Source organism: Myripristis murdjan, chromosome 6 (assembly GCF_902150065.1).
Source record: "Myripristis murdjan chromosome 6, fMyrMur1.1, whole genome shotgun sequence".
Lineage (NCBI taxonomy): Eukaryota > Metazoa > Chordata > Actinopteri > Holocentriformes > Holocentridae > Myripristis > Myripristis murdjan.
The window spans coordinates 5,433,619-5,457,945 of NC_043985.1; the positions used below are offsets into that span (position 1 = coordinate 5,433,619).

At 40.5% G+C, this 24,327-nt stretch overlaps 1 protein-coding gene across 1 annotated transcript in view; it reads right to left on the reverse strand.

Moving 5' to 3' along the window:
- LOC115360642 (copine-8-like) overlaps nucleotides 1-24,327 on the reverse strand; it is a 60,024-nt gene that overhangs the window by 27,951 nt on the left and 7,746 nt on the right. Inside the window, exons 2-5 of the mRNA XM_030053677.1 lie at nucleotides 19,117-19,157; nucleotides 13,348-13,394; nucleotides 12,035-12,138; nucleotides 2,967-3,006 (exon numbers count right to left, since the gene is read on the reverse strand). Of these exons, the coding sequence (XP_029909537.1) occupies nucleotides 2,967-3,006; nucleotides 12,035-12,138; nucleotides 13,348-13,394; nucleotides 19,117-19,157 (232 nt within the window). The remainder of the gene's footprint in view (nucleotides 1-2,966; nucleotides 3,007-12,034; nucleotides 12,139-13,347; nucleotides 13,395-19,116; nucleotides 19,158-24,327) is intronic.

Genomic DNA, 24,327 nt, shown 5'->3' on the forward strand with positions numbered 1-24,327 from the left:
AAATAAGGTAGATAAAAAAGGTATTCTTAAACTTGTCCGTTATTAGTCTTATCTTGTTCTGCATAAAACAGAACATTAAAAACTACTATGAAACTTAAATTCTTGTTTACTTTTAATGCTGTAATATAAATTTACTTTTAGCGTGACAACTCAACTTAGCATTTTATGGTTCCACAAAGTCAGTGCCCCATTTATTGCCTATGAGGGCACAAAAATAACAAGAACTCTTTCCTCTTTATTAATCAAGTTGGGTAATATCAGAGTTCATCAGCAGTGAGACAAACACCAGAAAGATGCACTTTCCTAACAAGAAACATTATATGTAGCATAAAAATGGACAATTCCAACAATGTTGCCCCTGAGTGTTTTTAATGACACGGTCCAAATTATTGCCTGCACACAGCAAGTCTATTTCTCTGCCTAAACTCACTTGCTAATATTTAGAATAGCCTTTGAAATGATGATAATGCTCGTCAATAGGATATTAGTGTATATTACCCTCATGAATACACAGGAATAATCTACATAACCGTCCCCGAGGCTATGATAAGCTGCTGTCACAATGACAAAGGAACATCCATTTCATCTGATAGACAACAGGATACAGAGACCTTTATTAGACTGCACAGCACGATGTACAGTATGTCTGCATATCGTCCCCTGCAGCCATAAGCATATCTGCACATGGTATATGAACCATAAGAAAACATCTGCTGTGATGGGATGAGGACGCCATCTTCAAGCACGGGCACTATAGTTGCCAAGAGAGATATTGTACTTGCATGCATTTTCTGTTATTTATAGCCAGGCGAGAGGGGATGGACGTGTGTGGACAATGGAGCCATCACTGCGTGCCAGATCTCCAATCCCCCACATCAGCGGTGACGACAGGACGCATCCAAGCATCCTCAGCCTTCATGTTGAGGGTGAGTCGCTGCGCTCACATTGCTTAGCGCTCTCAGTGAAAGCCCGGGGGCAGGATGGCGCTGAAGACAGGACTGAGGAACAGTACTGGCCCCAGAATGGACAAAGACTATGAGGATAGGGTAACTGGAAGGGGCTGGGGCTGTGTGCTGGAGATAGAGCACACAGTTATGGACAAAAGTAGACCAGAGGCTCCTGGAGCTTCTAGTTGGGCTTAATGTGAAGGATAGGGCTGTAGGGCAGCCTGAAGTTGGGGAACTGGGCTGTACAATCAGCAATCAAGCTTGGCCAACAATGCAGTGGAAGGTAGCGTGTCGCCTGGGGTGAATAATGTTTGTGAGTAATTTTGACCTTTGATTTAGCCTGCATAGGGTATAACATGGGTGAAGTTTACAATGATTCAGATTCAGTTTCTCAGACAAGAGGTGATCGACCTCTTGCCTGAGAAGCTAAATACTACATGAAGCATTGAATAAAACATACTATAAAGTAGTGAATATGAATATACTGAATAAAGCATCAACTGCTGCTTTCCTGTGGTTATCTCAGCACTTCTGTGTTGTCTTATGTGGCTGACTTGACACATTCCAAGCAGGTGAAAGACAAATGAATTGGTTGTGAAAAATTGGTTGTAAGATTTCCTCCATCTATGACAATGAAGGGAATGAGACCTGCATTGGAATTCTAATCATCCTGGAGAAGTCAAATTGTTTGTGACTGAGGAAAAATGCAAGACTTGAAGACATGCCTTCAAATCGCCTGGACTAGTATCAACAGGGGTATAAGTAACTAATTACATTTACTCATACTGCTATAATTGAGTAGCTTTTTTGTGTATGTGCACTTTTTGAGTATTAAACTAAGTCATTTTACTTTTACTTAAATACTTTTTTTGCTTGAGTGTTGTACTTTTTAAATACATTTTAAATCATATCCATTACAAATGATTAATGGCTGATTGTGGAATCTTTCACAATGAACGGCCAGTCAGTAAAGTTGAGAAGAGGAATTTGGTTCTACTGAATTCGTTCAACTTTTTGTCATTTCCAAATTTCCAATAAAAGCTGCATGATGAAAAACTGCAGATAGTGGAGGCAAGGACCATTTAGACTCAACTGGCAAAAATGTGGAATAAGTGTGGAAAAAACAAAAATAATGTCAGTGAGTCAGCCTGATAATGAGAACCATGTGGACTCAACCATCACATTATGCGCTTATTCCACATTTGTCAGTCTACAGGGTCCTCACTTCAATCAACCCTTGACAGTTTTGTACAACGCACCTTTTAAAGAATCTAGTTTGAACCTTGTACTAAAACTGCATGTGCATGCCAATATGTATTATTTGTAATTTAAATTATTAATTGTAAATTGATAGTGACTACTGTCATTTAAAAAATGGTCACAAATAAACAGTGTTATAAGAAAGTGTTAGGTACTAAACATGAGGCAGAGCTTTGCAGTGCACCTTGGGTATTATTGAATCCTCTGTGTAATTAAAGGCCAGGTTCCAGATTTTTTAAAACCTCATCTTTAGAAATGTAGCCTCCTCCTATGGCACTGAAAAGTCTTGAGCAACTGTTCCTACAAGCTTGTTTCTCCAAATTGGCACCAGCCATGTTAGCAATAGTTACTCAACACCTGTAGTTTTACTAAGAATAAATCACACAACTCTCAGAAGTGTCATCTGTCATGCTGAAACTTACGTTTCAAAAGTACTTGATTTGCACTATAGGCAGGACAGAAAAATTTCTCAGAGACAGAAACTCTCGGGTAAAAGCTTCTTGAATGTCTCAGTAAGGCACACCGCTTAGAGATCAAAAAGGACAGGCACATAAAACTCCAAAGTCTTCCCTTTGAGAAAGTCTAAACGTCAACATGATTGTTTTGTTCCCGGTCACATCAGTCTTATTTCTGACACTGAGATTCAAATCAAGCTTCTATTGTACTGTGCAAAAGAAGACATTCAGCTGTGTAATATTTCCATGAATGCATGACTGATTACTGAGCAGCTATTGCCAGAAGAGAGGTGAAGACACTCACATGTTTAGAGAGGTTGTCACTCTTGCAGTCTAAATCGTACCTGCAGAGAAAAGGAAAGAAATGATACATCAGAATGGAGGCTAAAAAGATGGATGGGTGAAAAAGTAAGAGAAGTGAAAAGCTGGACGTCCAGGAAGGATGGTTGACAGTTCAAAACACAACAGGGAAATCTGAGTGGGGGACTTGTACGACAAATGCTCCCCTACCTCAGAAACTACCATCAAGAGGCCCTTGAACAACATTCACTGTAGTCGCTCCAAAGAGGGTTTTCAGTTTTTAAGTAGGCCTGTGTTTATGGCACCATAAGGACTATTGTTTAGATTTCAGGCATCACAGTGCAACAGTTTAAATGCCATCCACTGTTTAAACAATTGTCAGGGGAAAATCTTACAACTACAACTAGTAAATTCCCCAGGGTTTTGACAGCATGATCACATATGACATATGTGTGATCATGCTGTTTGCATTGTTTTCCAGTGCAGACTGTGCAGAACAGGTTCACAGTGGTCAAACAACTTTGTTGTGGTCTCATATTGAACAACTGACAATGGACAAAGAGATATGTGTAGGCTTTATTTATCAAATGAGGTACTATAATAAAGGGAAAAATGGGAAAATTAATATTATGGTGACTAGTATTCAACAATAAATACTGAGGGCCCTATCTTGTGCCACCCGCTATCTGCTGCCACTACCCGCTACCCGCAAATTGCGGATTTAGGAACTTCCGCTATCCCTAAACGGTATCTTGCGCCCACGCTACCCGCTATCCGTTATGCCGACTGCATCATTTGCGCCTGGAGGTGCGTCCGTGGGCGTGTTTCATGCACTATCCCTAAAATTGCTATCTTGTGCACACACTTTAGGGAAAGCGGATAGCGGGTGGTCCTGACCACCCGCTATCCGCTATCCCTAAAGTTTGGGCTGTTACGAGAGCGCGTCCAGGCGGCTTCAATGCGCGCCCCGACGGAGCCTCGCCACGCACATGGTTGGACTGATACCGGTACGCCACCGGAATGGACTGAGTATATTACTCATATAGACTGTTTAGAGACTGTTTTAATTGGACCCTTACGCCAGCACGTTTTATTGTTTTATCATAAGCCAGCAGCTGTGCTATATTTTTATTTTTAATATTTCATTTGCCCAATCTACCTTGTCAATAAATTAGTTTACACATAGTTCCACCTCTGCCTCTTGTGTGTGTGTGGTGTGACCCGGGGATTTTACTCAATCAGTACAATCTTGTGACACGTCCACTTGGACACATGTGGCTCCACCTCCCGAATTAACTCGCCTATAATATAATATATAATATATATATATATATATATATATATATAAAGCCAACTTGCTTTAGCCTCAGTAGAACTCAGTAGAATCCTAAACGCGGGTTTAGGATTTAGGATTTAGGATTTAGGATTTAGGATAGCGCATCCTGCCCTTAAAGGCAATGGCACCTGGCACACTGATTGGTTTAACTGGCGTAATGCCCAAAACACGCCTATGCATAATATAGCGGGTAGCGCAGGTGTTTTGCGGATAGCGGGAGGTGCACAAGATAGCAACTTTTACGGGGGAACGCCTCTTGCGCAACCTTAAATCCGCAAATAACGGGTTTAGGGAGTCTGGCACAAGATAGGGCCCTAAATCTTTATATTCCATGTTTGACTTCATTTTACAAAGTTAATTTATAATGAATACTAAATTTATTTTGATTTATAATGAATACTTCAGCTGCCACTCTGACAATATCTGCTGTAGTTTACACATGCATTTTTAAAGCAAAAGTATGACATATCCATGAACACTCAAAGCACAACACAGTATATCTGCAAAGTAAACCAAATCCAATAATGTAGCAGTAACAGACTCTCTTGTTGGGAACGAATGGATTATCAATGGAAATTCAACAGATTTGTTGCAATCTGTGTGTTCACAGCATTAAGCGTTGCACTTTCAGTGACAATTATTTGGATTTGGCAAGCTTTTTCTGGAACATAATTTGTCCACTCATATGGACGACCAAAAAACCGTCTAAAAGTGTTACATTAACTGTGATGGGTAACTTCTAATAACCACTGGCATTGTGCTGAATTTCATCCTTTTATAGTTGAATGAGCACTGATGATTGGGCTGTGCACGGTGATTTTAACTGTAGATTGGGATGGCTAAAGGGTTTTAGGAAACACTTTCAAAAGCTTTTGTATGATTTCAAAAATGTCTAGCCATCAGTCTGGCAAGATGGGCATTAGTGGCATTAGTCTGGGAAAAAAAAGAAAAAGATCCCTTTGCCCCTTTTTTGGGCAGATAGAGTTTTCATGTGACAGCAGTGCTTAGCTCTACTTAGTGTGCACTTCAAAGCACGGTTTCGAAGAACATCATAGCATCTCTATAAATGACATACTTATACAGCCTGCGGAGGACCATTCATGCAAAACCATGCACGGCAGCTATGGCACGCAGACCCTGTGATCCACTTGCCTCTCCACCAAAATCCCCAGGGAGCAATTTATCCCGCTTTATTTACAGCCCCTAACCCGTTACCTTCCTAAGTATCCCAGGTGTGTGTCTGTATGCGTGCTGTGTGCGTGCAGTGGTGTGCAGCGGGGTGTGTAAATGAAAGAGTCTGTGTGTTTCTTTCTACAGACAGCATGCCATGTAAGATAAGGCGCCTGCTGAAAAAGTCAGACACACGGTCTGTCGCTGATGCCACAGCCCAGGGAAGGCAAGGGGAGGAGTGAGGGGGGATCCAATGCTGTGTTGTAACAAATGTTATTCCATAAAAGCAAGGAAACACGCTGCTGTTACGCAATGTGCCAACAGCAAAATGCACAGGTGTGCTTCATGTTCTATTCGCCCCTCGCCTCGGTCATTCCCAAATGTTCATAAATGATTCATTTAATCTCGTTTAATGATGAGGAGAGAGCGAGACAGCTACAGAAAGAGTGAAAGTGGGAAAAAGGCAAACATACTACAGATGTATATACGATGCATTTGGCTGCACATGTTCACCCACACACACATAATATACACTTGAGAGAGTTTGCTGGAGAAGATGTCTCCCGGCGGCTCCTGAGCACACACTCACTGTGCTGCTGCTGCTGTGTATATGTGTGTGTGTGTGTGTGTGTGTGTGTGTGTATGTGTGTGTGTGTGTGTGTGTGTGTGTGTGTGTGTGTGTGTGTGTGTGTGTGTGTGTGTGTGTGAATGTGTGTTCATGTGGATGACATCATTTTGCATAGGCAGTGGCCCAGACAGGATTTCTCTTGGTCCTTTGCTGTGTTGTGGGGGGAGAGGCTGTTCAGAGCTTTGTCTGAATAGAGCGATGATGACTAATGATAGTACACAAACAAATAGGGCCAGAGAGACAGGCAAACAATAAAAGACAATACGCCGACACTTGAGCTCTGCTTCCTAACAGCTTCATAAAACCTTCATAAACTCTTCTTAAGGACTGCTGCAAGATGCCACACAAATGTTTTATAAGCTCACACTCATCGTACTAATTGGTCTTGACAGGTTACCCTGAATGTGGTGTTTTACCAAAATATCGGAGAAGAAAAGTAAGGGAATGTTCCCATGTGAGAAAACACTCAACAGATAACAGATTTAGTCAGTGTTTCCAGTATATTTTTGTCGGGTGATGGGGCTAATTTTGGTTTTGAGACCCACGTTTGCTTCAGGGCCTTTCAGTATCATTTCCAGTAGGTGTTGCATGGCTCTAATTTGGATATTTACATAATGAAATATGGGTAATTGGGTGTAATTGCAATTACTGTGTTTAGGTCAGGCTGGGCAATGATGAAGGCTAGGGCCAGATGATAAATTCTCATTATATGTAACACAACAGATAAATGAATGTTAGGGAAATACTGGTGTTACTGTTTCCGAATGGGTATATAAACACATAGTATTGAATGGAACAACTGGCCGATTGAAAATAATACTTTAATCACTTTCAAATACCACTTTAATTCAAAATATAGATCAACAATGTAAATGTAATTTAAGAATTTACAGCCTCTGATACAAAATAATTTGAATGTTTTTTTTTGTTTGTTTGTTTGTTTTTTGCTATTAATGACATATTGTTAATCAATTTTAAACAATATTCAAGTTAAACTAGTCTGGTTCAATTTTGGGTGTAACTTCACTTTATTTTTGCAGTCTGATCCAATTTGCCACACTTCATTAGACAGCTATCTACCTAGAGGCTTCCACTGGCTTCAGTGAGCATCTCAGGTTTCAATTCCGTTCTTCCCCCTAGAAGCAAACTGGAAAGCTTCCAGCAGAGCGAGATGAGAGTTAACAGGATTTCCAGGCATGGATAGCAGCAGAGGAAGCCTGCTCAAACGCAAAGTGTGTCGTAGCTTTGAGGGTATTGCAGGAAGAGGGTGCAGGGCGGTTCAGTGGCAGTGCTGGAAGTTTGCAGGGAGCTTGTTGCTGTGTAGTTGTATGCATGGCCTACAGGGATGTGAAGGCATGACGGGAAGCGAGGGAGGTGGAGGTAATGAATGGCTGCAGGAGCTGGGAGCTACAGTAAAAAGACTTCCAGACCCCAGGACAGAGGACAGAGATGGTTGGCTGAGTACAGCAGGCATAACCATTAGTTCTGTAAAGAGAAACCTCTGAGGACGGACACTTGAGTGTGTGTGTGTGTGTGTGTGTGTGTGTGTGTGTGTGTGTGTCTGGGAGCCTGGGCAGCCATGTCCTCACTGCGAGTGGTCGGAAGGCCATCAGCCCAGAAGACTGCAGTGGGGCCTGATGCTCGCCCACTCAAAACGAGCCCTGCGGGAGCCGGCCGAGCTGCAAACCACACACACACACACACACACACACACACACACACACACACACACACAGGCACGCACACAGGCACGCACACGCACATGCACTCATCCTCCCTCTTCCCCTTTACAGCCAAACAGCACAACTCTCTCTCTCTCTCTGGTTTTTAACAGCTTGCATGATATTCTGGCGTAGTCTGAGCTACATTCCTCTTGCACACAGGAATATACACACAGATGGCAACACACACACACACATGCATAGAAACACAAATATGATACCACATTTGCTCACCCACATGCAGTCACACTACAGCAGATACACTTACAAATGAATACCCAAAACCACACATGCTCACACACATGTACTCACACAACTATTACATCATGCACACATCATTGCCTCCACGAATGCACATGCCTAAACACATGCTCATACACAACAAAACATGAAATTACATATGCCTGCTCGTCCTTAAAATGAACAAATATCAAAACGTACATATGCTCACACATATATACACACACACACACACACACACACCCATATACACACATCCATACTATTCTGTATATTGTCCATAGTGCTCACTGCATATTTTTTTTATCATTTCTTTTATCTACTGATATTTGCTATTCATTTTCTTTTATTCTTAAATTAATATTTTATTTATCTTTATATCTTGTGTTTCTGTGATAAACAGCATTCAGAGTGCAAGGCAAAAGAAGAATTTCATGGTGCGGGGAAACTTGTTTTTACCTGCATATGACAATAAACACTTGCATTTGACTTGACTTGACACATGCACATACTTCACATAGCAAAAAGCATGTTAACACAAACAAAAAGCCTTAACATACAAACAAAAAGCCTCTCTCACATACATATATCCACTCTAAAACCTCCTCTGGCATTAAATGTAGACACAAACCTCATACAATCTGCCGCCCGCATAAACACAAATAAACAGCTAGGCGACTCTCCTTGACCTTAACTCTAACCTCCCACAGCTTGCAATCAGCATGTGGCCCTGCTGACGAGCCAACAAGTAAACAAACAAAAGAGCCTATCCATATTTCATGACTTATCATGGGCCAATACAGATAATGTGACTCAGGCTGAAACACAACAGAGAAAATCCAGATTACTGAAATTTCTTGGACAAGCTCAACCTTTAGGCTGAAATTACAAAATATGTATTCTGCAAATTTCCAAAATGCATCACTCAAAATGCACACACATTTTACTTTGATGCAAACAACATTCTAAAAATATGATAAATATCCATCATGAAACATACATCTTTGGGAAATCTGTCGGTTTGAACATGAAAAAATATCTCTTGTTTCATGTTATCGTTTGGTTAGTAAGTTACCAAGGAGTGTCAAAAACTAATAATATTAGGAACAAAAATAAAATAACAGTACATTTCTGCTGCATTGTTCTCTACGTATATCATTCATTGGTGTGGCCAGAGCTGCAACATGCCTGAAGGTTTCAACCCTGGAGAGCAGTGCAACAGAATTTTCTGCCTTGTGTGATTTAGTGTTGACTCACTCTTTTCAAATTTGCATGAAATGACCTCACATAGATTCTACTTCCTGTAAAACAGAGTATCTTAAATGGGGATATCATCCTGCACTAGTGGGTGCGAATTAAAATTTCAACCAATAAAATCTTCTCAACTGTTTATACAGCCCCTCTCATCCACCTATCCCTTCAAATAAAACTCTACCAAACTGACAGTCCATTTCATGGGGTCTTTAAAAAGTGTTCTATAGGGAAGCAAAAGAATAATGAGATAAATATGAAGACAAAAAAATAGGACATTATTTCAAAATAAATTAGCAAAAAGAAAAACAGGACATAAAAATATGGGGATCTAAAGAGGAAAATTCTATTATTAAAGAAACATTAGAAATATGGTATGATGTGGTTAAAAAATACAAGCTAACAGGTGACTGCAAACTTTTGACTTGGCCCTCATTCTTCTAAATTCAGACCTGGTAAACATGATAAGACGTTTAAAAGGTGGAAAGATAAGGGAATGACAGCTATTTGCACACTTATAAAGGATCAACATTTCAAATCTTTTGAAGATTTTAAGAGGGAGTTTTATTTGGAGAATTGTGATTTGTTTAGATATCTGCAGTTAAGACATTTCTACGAAACGGAAATTAAAAAAGAAATTTCAGAGGAAGGAAGTGACGTGATTGATGTGTTAACAGGAGCATATAAACAAACACCCTTAAAGATTGTTTAGAGGTCTGCAAAAGCAGCACGGAAGAAATACATTACTTGTAAAAGCAAAATGGGAAATGGAATTTAATATGGAACTGTCTGAGAGTGATTGGCATTCTATATGCAAATCCCAACACACTTCTACAAATTCTAAAAGATGGAGGGAATTCGGATGGAAAAATGTAATACGTTTTTTTTAATTACACCACAAATTAAGCAAAAACAATCAGGGAAACGGCAATATTGTTGGAGACAATGTGGCCATCCGAATGCCAATCACTCGCACATATTTTGGTCATGTGTGAAAATACAACCATTCTGGGACAGGGTCATCCAGACCTCTGAGGAAGTCTTGGGATATGGGTTACCCAGGGAGCCTCGGACTCTATATCTTGGACTGATATCAGAAGAGGTAATAGGAAGAGATGATTTTTATCTCTTCAAAATCTTGACTGTGGCAGCCAAAAAAGCCATTACAAGAAGCTGGCTGAAAGCTGTCCCTCCTAGCAAGGAACATTGGCTGGACATTATAGAAGAAATATGTTTTATGGAAAAACTGACCTATTACATAAGGACTAAAGCAGAGTTGTTCGACAAACAGTGGGAAAAATGGCATCTGTACATGACCAAGTAGTGTGTACCCCCCTCCTTTTTGTTTTTTGTATTTTGTATTTTGTCTAGTGTTTTGTCTGTATGTTTTGTTAAGAGTGCTGTTTGAAAAATAAAAATAAAGTTATAAAAAAAAAAAATATGGGGAAAAGTCAGAACTACACCACTCTCCGACTGCCAAGGCCTTCTGGCACATAGGTGGTGAAATAACACTTTCAGATTTGTATTTGTATCGCTGAGATGCAAAAAGTTTGGGAACAACTCTTTTTGTCTGCAGGGCAGTTTGAAAGAGTTTTTATAGAGTTTGGGCTGCCAGGTGGCAATGGGATACTCAACTGGCTATCACAGGAAAGACAAGGGAGAGACATATTGTGAATTATGTTTACAAATGGTGCTGCCAAGCAGGAGCATGCCAAGGGAGAACAGGATGGAGCCTACAACTGAGCTCTGAGAGACCCAGAGGTGATACCTGCTGAGGTGGCTTCAGGATTTCCTATTATAACAGACTAGATTCTTTTTACGAGGTAAGATTTGAGCCAACTCAGTGCTGAGCCAGAGATAACCTCCCACCACTTAGGCAATTAAAATTGTATGATCAACTGTGTCAAATGCCACACTTGGGTCTAAATGGATTAGGGCCGAGCAATCTGCTGCATCTGCTGTTGAAAAGAGGCCATTTGTTTCTTTGAGAAAGGTTGTGCCTGCACTGCGTATTGGTCTAAACTTGACTGGAATTTTTCAAAAACTGTGCTAAAAATGATAACACATGCCAAAAAAAGGAAACATATATTTCTATTTTTTAGCAAAAACAGCCATTTAGAAAAAGATGTTATAAACTGAAAGATCAAGGCTAGGTTTCTTCCAGAGGGGTTGAACTACCATGCATAAAAATGGAGGAGAACCAATTAACTATTCATTGACTCAGATTTGAATCCCATTTTGGAATACATTTCAATTTTATTTTTTTACGCAGTTAGATTCTCTTATTAAGAATGAGGAAGCAGGTTCAGTGTCTAGTTCACTTAGGTGGAACAAGCTGGCTGGTGCAGGGATCAGGCCCATTATCTTTCGTTTCGGGATTGTCTGTCTAACATTTAGGATGTCCTGCCACTTCTGTCACCTTGATATCACATGAACCATTTTTTTTTTACCAACCAATTTTTACTGGATGAGTCCATAAACCAAAGATGATAACATGAACATAAGACTATTCTTTTATTTAGAAGGGAGAAGACTTAACTTCTCCCTCTGTGCAGCCTATGAATATTTTAGTCCGAACTCAGCCTTGCTTTGCATGGAGCAGCACTCTCACCCATGCCTGTCAAACACAGATACACACACACACACACACACACACACACACACACACACACACACACACACACACACACACACACACACCAAGTATGGGTCAACTGTTAACTCACAGGTCAAAGCGTAGATTCTGCCTCTCCTCAAAGAAATAGTCCAGGATGAATTTGCGGACAAAGTCAGGGTTGAGGGTGTTGTCTATGACCTCTGTCCTGCCATACTGGGAGAAAAGCAGACAGGTGATAATAGAACATTGGCTGCCATAAACACTTACTCAACATACAATATATATACACAATTCAAAACACTTCCCATGTAGTATGTATTATTTATCCTTACAAAGACAGATGCAACAACAGCATACTGTGAACTGCTGAATGCTGAACTGTATCACACTTTTTTTTAGAGTTTCCTGTAGGCTATGTCTTCTTGAGGTACTTATACATAGAGAAAGTGGTTGAGTGTCCCTTCTCAGCAGAGCTACAGCAGTGTTGGGCAATGTGGATAGTAGGAACTGACTCCTGTGGTTTTTACTGTTACCACAACATATGACGTTTCAGACGCAAGCCATTCGTCAGACATAAGGACATACACATCTTACTAATAAACTGTATGGCCTGAGTGGTGTGACAAACTTTGAATATTGCTTTACTCCTGTTTTTTTTTTTAATTTTTCTTCATTTTTACAATTACATGATCTATCAGGTGACATGCATTGGACATACATTTGTGAGGTCTATTTCTGTATACTGTTATGTCTGAAGAAGGGACTGCACCCAAAATATCATATGTGTTGGTAACATTAAAAGCCATGGGAGCCAATCTAGGGTGCAGATTATCTTTTCATATTTCGTGGACTACTGTCAGTCTTGCCCCTAGATCTAACTTTCTGAATTTTTGTGTTTATGTCTATTTTTACATACTGGGAACTGAGCCAGCAAACTTTGAAATCCTATGCAACCTTGTTTAACTACCTGCCAACTTGCCAAACCCATATGGATCGTCAAGTTTCTGATGCTTACTGCTAATAAATTAGGTGTGTGATGGAAGTGATTTTTGGTAACAAAAATGCATATAAAAAGACTTAGAAACAAACTCTTCAAATCATCTATACCAAGTAAAACACATCAATACCTTGTAACAAAGATGCCATATTTGCATAACTTACTCCTTACTATGCAGCTAGCACAGTAAGGAGTAAGTTTTTATTATTATTTTTTTTTAAATCAATGATAGCTGTTCTATTATAGGGCCTGTAATCTGGATAGACAGAACAACCCATCATTTTCTGAGTGTATTTTGCAATGCTGATTACAGTGTCTAATAGGTCAAACACACCATTTGGAAGTGACTGTGGAATGGTAATGAACTAATCCCCACCCCACCCCATCCCATCCCATCCCATCCCCTGTTGTCTTGCTGTACTCACCTCTCGCCACTCCCTGTTGGCTATTCCTTGAGTGTACAGCACGCAGACTGTGAAATAAAAAACAGGGACGGGGAAAGAAACAAGAAAGCACAGACTGATTGAAGAGTAGTTAACAGTGAGCAAACAACGCCCTAAGAAGTCAGCTGAGAGCGTGTTCTTTCCCAGGCCCCCACATGAGAGGAAAACTCCCTAATTAAATGTCACTAGAACTTTGCCTCGCAGCATGATGATATTTCAGAGAGGGGAGAGGAGGCAGGGAGAGGCGGGGGTGATGGGGTAGAGTGTGTGTGTGAGTGGGGAGGGTAGTGGTGGTGGTGGTGGGGAGGGTGGGGGGTTCCTCCATATTGACATTCAAGCATCTTCATCCAAAGGAGTCTCAGAGTGGTTTTGATGAAGGGACACTGTTGAGGACTGAGTAAAGCAATCAGCTGTCACTAAAATGACATTTCATTTGCATTTGATTCATTCAATACACAATACACCCTACAAAGAGCAGTGCTGCAAACATATTCACTGTATTAGAGCCACCTAACCACACACTTAGTTTGTTTTAACAGTCTAAGTAGGTTCCAGCCTTTGAAAGAATATTTGTTGGTTTCATATTATTATCCCAAATATCGGAATGAAAAAAAAAAAAAGTAAGACAAACTACCAATAACAAATTTAATTTACTACAATTTTTCTGGATGGTCCAATTCTACAGTGGCCCATCAGAGATAGAATATAACAGCTATCAAAAATTAAGGGACTCTGGTACAATGGCAGCAGGGAAAACCACAACAAATACTGTATAAGTGTGTGTACGCACACGCGTACACACACATATACACACACACACAAACAAGCATAACATACATGCTGACACAAACACATTGCAGCCATCACTCATTCTTTCTTTGAAGCGCACATACACCTTAAGCACAGTCATCTTTTTGTGTGCTTACTGCATATTGCTGTGAGATGCACATCATTCTTTTGGAGCCATCTTAAAAAAACAGCTCATCAGTAAGGCAGGCGCACCTTTTTCCAACCCATTCCACCTGAGCGACAATGATTGCTAACTTTAAAAGGCCACAACAACAACCTCTGTCTGCCCTTGCCCTATCTGGACACAGTGAAGCACTAAACTAACAAAAAACATTCAATGGGAGCTAAGTAATTACTAAGGCTGGGAAAACATGAGAAGACTTAAAATCCTCACTGCTTCAGAAAATGCATCACATGCATAACAACTGATGTAACGCAGTCTTGTCTCTCAGTTGTGAATATTCTCAAACAAAATGATTTAGAAAGGAGCGGTTATCAAACCCAATCTGAGATTATCCTGCTAACTCTTGAACGCCTGTGATGTCAGGCTCTCTAATCTCTGGGGAACTTGCTTGATCAGATGTGACAGAATCTGTACTAATATGTACTAATATATCAGTGCTAATATTAATGTGTATGCCACATTGATGCCATGCACATTAATGTATACTGAAAAAAAGGGAAAAAAAAACAGATGCTTTTATAAAGCTGTAGCTGAAGAAAACAGGTCAACATGGACAATTCTCACAGAGAGCTGGATATGATAAAGTTTGATCAGACAAAAAATAATGGTATTTAGCCACTTACTTCCATTGATTGTGGGACTGGAGATTCTAAGTTCTTAACTCTTGAATTATTAATTACTATAAACACAACATTTTAATATAATCTCTTCTGATTGACGTGACTGTAACCTTGGATGTTATTGGCTACTGGTTGTCTCAACTCTTGGACTGAATATGTGATCTGACATTAGGCTGGATATCAGGTTGTACATATCAAAATATGTTTGATATGATCGAGATCAGTCTGCATATCAACCTGTAAACTTCTAACACTATCCTGTTTGGACTTTTAGTCCCAACCAAGTCTCGATCAGCAATTCTCCTCCTGATTGTCAGGATGTAGAAATTCAGTGGAAACCCCTCGATCATCCTCTAGTTTGTTCCCAGCAGCTGGCCGTCGTCTGTGTGGTTGTTTAGTCCAGACATGGAGACAGAGCCAAATGTATCATCTGTATTATCTGTTGTACACTTGCCTAAGATATCCCTACCACCCAGGACTCGATCTCAGTGCAAACAGGTTAACATGGCATTTCAGTCCTGGGTAGTTACCGGCCTCAGCTCTGATCAGTTCATATGTCAATTAGTCGCTGATTTGCAACTCATGTGAGGTGCGATGTTATGATGCATGCTGAAGGTATGCCCTTCTCTGTCCAAGCAGCCATTTCTCTCTCTTTAAATTAGTCAGTGTATTAAGAATTGCTGAAGTTCAATGGCTTACTACGTAAGGAACAGAAGTGAAATGGAATTAACACTGATACATCAACATTGGCTATCAAGTTGTTCTGTCTTGTAAACTTCTTGGCATCCACTTTACAAGCACAGGCTTCTGTTAATGTACACATTAACAAACTCTTTGTGTTAGGGGGTAGTCCCAAGTAAAAAACAACAACAACATGTAAACAATGGCTTGAACCCTAATGAACCCCAATGAGCCTTGTCTATTGCATATCAGCGACACAGTGCATGACATAGAGTCTGCTATTGTTCTCGCCCTGGATACTGAAAAGGCTTGGCTGGCATTACTTTTAGTCTGTATTGGAACATATGGGTTTTGGCAATCAGTTTATTTGTATGATTAAGGCATATGCCAATCAGCCGTCTTTCTGAGAGGCAATACTTGCTTTGCCCAATTATATTTTTTCAGGGAAACACACCAGGGCTTCCCTCTGTCCCCTCTATTTTTGCTCTATTGCTGGAGCCACTTGCCAAATTGATTTAGCAATCTGATACATATGATCCCATTTCCATATCCAACATCAAACACCACACTTCTCTCTATGCAGATGACATTTTGTTATACATGGAAGATGCTCCTAATTCACTGGCTTCCACATGCAAATTATTTAATGATTTTATCATAATCTCGCACAATAAAATCAAATGGGACAAAACAGCATTACGAACCTTAAAACTAGCTATGAGCAATACACTGATGCTAGCAAATATACCCATAGTTTCACATCGCTATTCATGATCAAGATGAATATTTTACCATGTATTAACTTTTTTTTTAGTTCTATGCTTCATACTGGAGCACCATCACCCCCACCCAGTTCAATAACAATTTACTTGGGACTTCTGTTTTCTTTTACTTACAACTTTGTTCTGAAAAATGCTTACAGAGTGCCCTGGGACAGGCCGCTCCTCACACATACTCTTTGTCACATTTGATCAAGGATTTAAAATAAGAGGAATGGTTTCTAAATTATACAAACTATTACTTAAGGCTGCATATAAACCAGTCCCTCTCAATACAAAACAGAGATACCTCTTCCCAGTTCATCTATTGATTTTATCGTATTGTATGGTCCAATCTACTGATCTCTTCCAACCATCAAATGATCCATTACAATACATCCATGGAACAGGTCTTACTCCAGGCAAACTATTCCAGAATTCTCCCAACCTCCAACTGTTTGCTTTGTTCCCAGGGCAGTCCAGGCACTCATATATACATAGTATATGGTCTGGGGGAGCCTTGTAGTCTTAACACTCTGGGGGTTGGTCACAACCACTTTATCTGTTATCCTATCCAGACATCCCATGTACTCCTTCTGTGTTGCTGTCAAACAATGACTCATCATTAGACTTAGCTCCTCATCAGAAGTGGGTTGAGCTTGCTGGCCTTATAGCAGCCAAAAAAAATCATCACACCATGGTGGAAGCCCCCTCATCTCCTATCATCCTACCATTACAATATCTTTACAGATATAGTAAATGTAGAACAGCACATAGCTGTTCATCACTACACATTGTAACTCAACTCAACGCCATTGGACTGTTAATTATATGCATTTGTGTTTGTCTGCTTTGTATAATTGCATTTTCCTTCCTTTGTCCATTTGTGTATTTTCTGTATTTTTGTTAGTCATATTCTCAGTGTCACTTGTCCTTGTTATGCTTTAACAAAACAAACAAACAAACAAACAAAAAAACACTTGAACACAACCTAAAAACAACTAACAATCAAACATGTAAAACCTCCTTTTTGGTGTCAAAGTGCCACTAGCTGACACTGAAAACACTTGGTAGGTGTAATCATCTGCTTACAGTCGCCAGTATGTAGCTGTACTGCTACATTCTGCAACTCTCAAAATATTTCCAAAATGTATCGATGGTCTGAGTCGACAAAAGGCATTGAAGATACAAAAAAGTATATTGCATCCTGCTGTAGATGGATTTTTTTGTACATTTTTTGTTAAGGTATGCAAAATACTAAGGAATTTCAGTTTGTTTTTCCCCCAGAATGTAACAGAATATTGATTTGAAACTTTTGCAATTAATGCAAATATTGTGCTCACCGACTGCATATTGTTAAGACTGTTAAAAACTGATGTATGAGTGTTTGTTGTTCCACATTAGACTCATGGCAGTGTTGAAAATGTGACACCTTTTTTAGATAGACAAATTCCAATTAAAGTGGCTTCTCAGACCGCCAGTTTTAATGTTGTATATGTTGCGTTGTAGATGGTGTGCGGTGAGCTGGGGCTCAGCTGGTTGAATATTAAGTCATCATTTTATCCTGCCATGAAGCCTTGGATGACACATGGTCACTGTGTTATTGTGCAGGAGAAAGCGATACATCAATCACATGCCCACAAATAGCGATGCAGCCTGTCCGTCACGACACTTTCAACTCTTCGCATTCATCACACTGATGATGAAGGCAGAAGCTTGACAACAGTGCTGCTTACACCGCTCTGTTTTGAATGTAGGAGACACCAATGTGGCATACTTTGATGGTGTTCCTGTCTGCATTAAGCCCTATTCCAGTTTGTTGAAGCGCAATGCTCTGAATGCACTAACACATGGACACATTCATGCAACGCAGGAAGATGGAGGAGAATATATATGTGTGTATATGAGCATACTCATATAAACATACACAAATATTCACAAACGTCACACACACACACACACACACACACACACACAAAACTCAGTGGTGTATAAACCTAGACAACACTGTTGTGTTGTCTAGCTTTATAAGCTAATATGAATATGGTACGTGAGCCTCCCTGAGGCCTGTGTAGTTGTGTGTGCCTGTTAGTGTATGTGTGTGTGTGGCTCTGCTGAGGCGGTCTAATGCTGTGTGACTGGGGCCAGTGCTGTCAGCAGAGCAGAGACATGAACGCAGCACAAGTGCCTCCTTGCATAAACGTTTGGGCAGGCAGGGATGCTCATCCTTCTCTCTGCTGTCTGACACTTAAAGGTCCAAGCCGCGATTCTGTGAACTTATCGATTATGGGTTTGCACACGCAAGGCCGCTCAGTGGCCAGTGTTAAAACACCGTTGTTGTACCAGGCAGCTCCCAGGTGGGAACGTGTGCAACAATATGGATATGAAGCAGTGTGATGCTGAAGAGCACATGAGTGCTGAGGAACGCTTCCTATATGAATAAAGCGGCTGGTGTGGGTGTGAGGGTATCTGGTTCCCCTCACTCACGTTGATAGCTAGAGCAGACAACACTGACAAATATGACCCCTGACACATGCAAATGTCTACTGAATCACACAGGGAAAGCAGAGTGTGTGTGTAGTGTGTGTGCAGTGTGTGTTTGTGGTCCATGTGGTGAATGCATGCATATGTCTGTGCATCCGTAACTGTGCTGTGTTAGCATGTGCTTTCATATGCATGCTTTGCGTGGGGGTATGTATGTAATGGGAAATGGGCTTACTTGGGTCAGACTTGGAAAACGTGTCTCTGTCCAGCAGGTTTCTGAAAAACAAGAAAACAAGAAGACACACTGACATATTTCATTGCACTCCAGTGGCCACAGTACTCCCACTTCACTGTTTCACAAAGAGAAACTGAAATTGTTACAGCATGAAACCTTGCCTAATTAGACTCCTTGTTGACCCAAAACACTGTTGTTTACCAATATCTCCAGATTTGATTAACAGAGTCATTTCATTTATGCAGCAACATTAAACAGACTATAAAATACAGCTTCAAATAGAACCCGTTCAAACTTCAAACAAACAGAGAAAAGAGCAGAAAAGAGGAACTAGTTTTCACTTTTGCACTCCCTGGATAGCAGGAACAGTGGAGGATGCCATCAAATTTACATGATGCCCCAGTCTTTGCTCTTTGCATGGGGAGGTATAAATGCAGTGAAAAGTCCCATAACAGAGCAGATGCTCCCTGCCATTGAGGTACTCTGCTGTTAAACGGCACAGAAGGAATTAAATATGCACAGGAAGGCGACAACTTGCGGTTGGCCCAGACCCGAGAATGAAGAACCTTGGGAGCAGGGTTCAGAAAAGGGAGATCCAGCTTGTTACATCAGCATCAGCAGCAGGCCTCTGCAGTTTCATTCTGTACTGCCTCCTCACAGCATCCAGGGATCTGGAGGCTGTTGTCAGGAGGATGGTGGCGAGTCCAACAACACCCAAAGGGGTTGAAGTGAACCCTTCGCTCACTCAGCTTGTACTCCTGCCAAATCTTACATTAAAACTCCATAAACCTTTCATAGGGCTTTCATGGAGCTAACTGAGAAAGACGAAATAATATGAGGGGATTGGTCGTCAGTGGGAAGTCCAGTGGGACACATTACCCCACACTCTACCGCTGTAGAGCAACTCAAACATTTCAAGCCACATCAAAAGGTAGTGTAGGCATAAATCTTTTAACTACACGTTTATAAATTAGATTTCAAAGGAAAATAACAGTGCCATTTAGACTTATAGACCTTAATACTGGCTACAAACATTTAGGCATGGTCACTGATGTTGCACTTGGAGGAATTTATACATACAATCATCATAAAAACTTCGCAGCATCTCTTTTTATTGAAAAAAGTGACTTTGTTCAATGTGGATAAAACAAATTTAGCCAGAATTTACAGTGAATTTATTCAATCTATTTTGATATTCTAGTTTATTTTCTGGTGCTTAAAGGTCAATATGAAATCCCTACTACAAAGAATTTTCCACAAAAAAAGGGGGCCACTGGGTGATGCAGGCAAAATCCATCCACCAAAATCCAGAAAAGCAGTGGTGGAGCATGTCCTTGTCACTGCAATAGCAACTCTTACTGGTTGGCTCGGGCACCTGTTCAGAGATCCTCACCTACTGGATTATTGTCTTGCCTATATATTTAAATATTTGTTTTTGACTTAATGGAAAGTGGTGGCCTATACACCACTGTGCAGGTCGGTCTCTTAGTTATGTCCAGAGCAGCATATCTCCAAATCCATCCAGTGGGTTCCCATGAAATTTGGTGCAATCTTCATGTCACTTGCAGAATAAAATCTAGCAATTTTGGTGAACCCATAACCTGTCCTCTAGCACCACCAGATTTTTTTTTTTTTTTAATGAATTGAACTGAACTGAACAGCACTGAGTCTAATTGAATTGAAATGGATTGAACTGAACTGAACTGAATTGAAGTGAACTTAAGTGGTAAGGGAATCATAAAAAACACAAAAAACAAAAAAGAAAGTAAAAAAAAAAAAAAAACAGGTATTATCCTTCAAGTTCTATTGTAACCGCGCAGTCTGTTACAATATTTGTAGTGTGAGCTTCTCCATAATGTGCAGCTGTATTACAAACACAGGGAAAGAGAGAGAGATGGAGGCGGAGTGAGGAAGGTTCTTGCTATCATGCTAGCTGCGGGGGGACCACTCTGTCATATGACAAGCAGTGAGTGTCTTAAGGCGGGTGATGGGTAGTGATGTATCTAGATCAGGCACCCACGTTGTGCTGATCCCAGTGTGGCCCAGATGGTATAAAGCTACGCTCGGCTGCCTCTCTGTCAGAGCACACCCACTAGGCCTTTCCTGACTTCAAGACCTTAAATAAATGATAATAAGCGATGGAATTGGGGCTGGTCACATTGGCCATGTGTTACAACTGAGTCTGAGGGAGTGTGAAGGAGTAAGAGGTGTGAAGGAGTAAGAGGTGTCCAGTGTACAGGAAGGTGACTTCACCTGCCAAATGGGATACATGTGGAAGGAAAAAAGTAGTACTGTAGCATGATGGCACACTGAGGATTTTAAGTGAAAAAAAGAGAAAAGATTATGTGTGTGTGTGTGTGTGTGTGTGTGTGTGTGTGTGTGTGTGTGTGTTGCAGAAACTTCCACATGTATGTGGATTTAGTAAACTCCTACTGTTCACCTGATCACTCAGATCATGATGCACAACTCTTATAAAGCTGCTTCAACCACGGGTAGGCCAAATATGTCTAGGTGGTCTGAACAGAGTGCCTCGTCGTTCATCAAACATTTACAAGAGCAGTCCCATCTAGACACTAGAATTACATTTGAAATCCCAACAGTTACATCACACCCACCTAAACATGGCAGGCCTCTCATTCTGAGCCTTAAATACCTTCATGTGAGCGAAAGGGGGATTCCATCTAGCATAGAAATCAAACTGGGTTTTTCCGGATGTATTTGTAAAATGCATTCATCTTCAGAGGTTTGCAGCCCAGCAAAAGAGAGGGATCAAACAGTATCTCATCACAACAGGAGTCCCTTAGAGCTGGGCTTTCGACTGGAGAGGCAAACCATCAAGAAGGGATGCTACTGTTAGGATTTTACACAGTTTCAGTTAAACTGATTTTAGTTAGTTTAATTCTTGTTCAACTCCCCAATTGATTCCTACTGTATAAACTGACAAACGTTAGAGTCTACAGGCAGCTTTAGCAGGCATAATTTTGTTTTATTACTTAAGAAAGACATTTCTGTGTATTTGGCAAAATGCCATACCTTAGAGAAGGTAATGCAAGCCCAAATGAAAAACAAATTCAAGCAAAGGCTACATTTCCAACAGCATCTGAAGGCAGCATGTTTTTGTTAGCCATGCAGTGGCCATGCAATCATGTGGCATCAGAACACTGGGATTATGCTGAGTGGGCTGCTTGTAGCTTTATGGTCTTCCATTTCATTAGTTTTGCCAAGAAACAGTCTCTGGTAACCTCTGCTCTGAAGAAGGCTGCCTTGAAGCTCTGCTTGAAAACTTTAGATTACTTGGACACACAAACTTCACCGGTGCTCTGATTAACATTAGGGTGAGTACATAGCATGTGTTATTTATAGAAAATAGATACCATGACCTCTAGCAATCATTTTCTGTTCTACTGATGCAGTTGCTCTGCCTGGGCATGATGCTTTGAGAGTACAGCTGAAGGGAGAGTCAAAATTCAAAACTTGAGAGAGCTCTGAGTGAAGGGCATTTCCAACAGAACTGCTGCTGAAGAAGTTAATCCCTCTTTTGTGGAATTTCAAAGGCTCCACTTCATCCCTGTGCCCCATTCATTTTTTTTTCTTTCAGATTAAGCCTTGAATGAGAAATGTATGTAATTTACTGTAAATCAACCTTGACACATTGCCCTTGATGCTTTGTACAAAACTTTTCATCCATTTGGTTTCCTTTAAATGACTTGCCATGAGATGGACCTTTCATCATCCAAAATGCCTTGCAGAAACATGAGTGCAAACAATTTTAGCATGGCTGGCCCCAATGGGAATTGAACCATTAACCCTGGCAGTGTTAGTGCCAGTCTCAACTCACTGAGCTCCACAGGAGTACAAGTGCACAGCAAGAAAACCTTATCGCCTACTTGCTTCTTAAAGTCAAAGAGCTCGGGATTGCAGCGTGGGTGGTTATCCCAATTACGTAACCTTGCCTAAGTTCCCAAGCTTGACATTTACCCCCCTAGCTAATGTGCAGGCTTACTTTCAGTGCAGTAGCAGCTGCCTGCCAAGCCCTAAACTACCAAGAAGGAAAAAGAAGAGGAAAAAAGGGAACTCTCCTCTCTCACCAGAGGTACAATAATGAAGTGAATAGGCCAGTCCTCCTGGGAAGATCAGTGGGGTCAATTGACAGGTCAACTGAAGTAAATTCAGAGCAGCAATCAAGTCACCTTTTAAAAAGGACAGACAAGAGTGCAGACATGCTGTGAAGTCAAAACAATTCTCTGAGACTCGAGTGGAGAGAGTGGTGGGGGTTCAATAATTAAGACTTGAAGGTATCTTACTCCACTGCAGAAAGTCACATCAGCAGCAGCCCCAGTGATTTTGCCATGGGGTTAGAATAGTAAAAGCATAAATATCCAAAACTGTCACAATGTATTGCATCTTATATTGAAATGATCTCTATGGTGCAGACATCATAGTTAACCCTATAAAGCCTGAACTATGAAAGAATTGGCAGAAAATTCTTTTTTTTAAAAAAAAACTGAACCCTTTATTTAGTCCTATAACAAAATATATAGAAATGTTTTGTGCACAGTTATGTTTGTATCAAGAGCCTCTCGTGGCCATGGTGATGCAAAACCTTTGAGAACTTTAGTTTTGGCTACTCTCTCTTCATTCACTGTCTAGCTTGCTAAACCACTGCTGCTGTCTCTCTCTCTCCCTCTCTCTATGTCTCTCTTTCTTCCAGGGTCACAACACTCTTCACTCTTCACCCACTGTCTAGCATGCTTGTTTTGTTTTTTTTTTTGTTTGTTTTGTTTTTTGTTTGTTTTTTTTTATCTTATTGTGGATGTGTTGGCACTAACCGATAGCAGGTGAAAAAAATCCAGGATGTGCATTGCATTTTTCGGGCAAATATATGCACTGTTGACAGAACAGAACAGAAAAGACAGATAGCAGACAAACTGGGAAAAACAAACAGTGTGACACAGACAGACACTGTAAAAAGTGCCAGAAGTGTCAGATTAGGTTACATAGCCTGATGCTTCACGACTGTAAAAAATGATGAGTAAAACAGTTGTTGCTGTTTCATACACCAGTCTAGTTGTTCTCATTTTTAGCTGATCTTAGCTGAGTGTGTGTGCGTATGTGTATGTGTTTGAGAGAGACATTTGGTAGTAATTTTGAATCTTGCTATTTTAATTTGTCCTTTGTTGCTACAGAGTTTTACAGTTTCTATACTGTGCT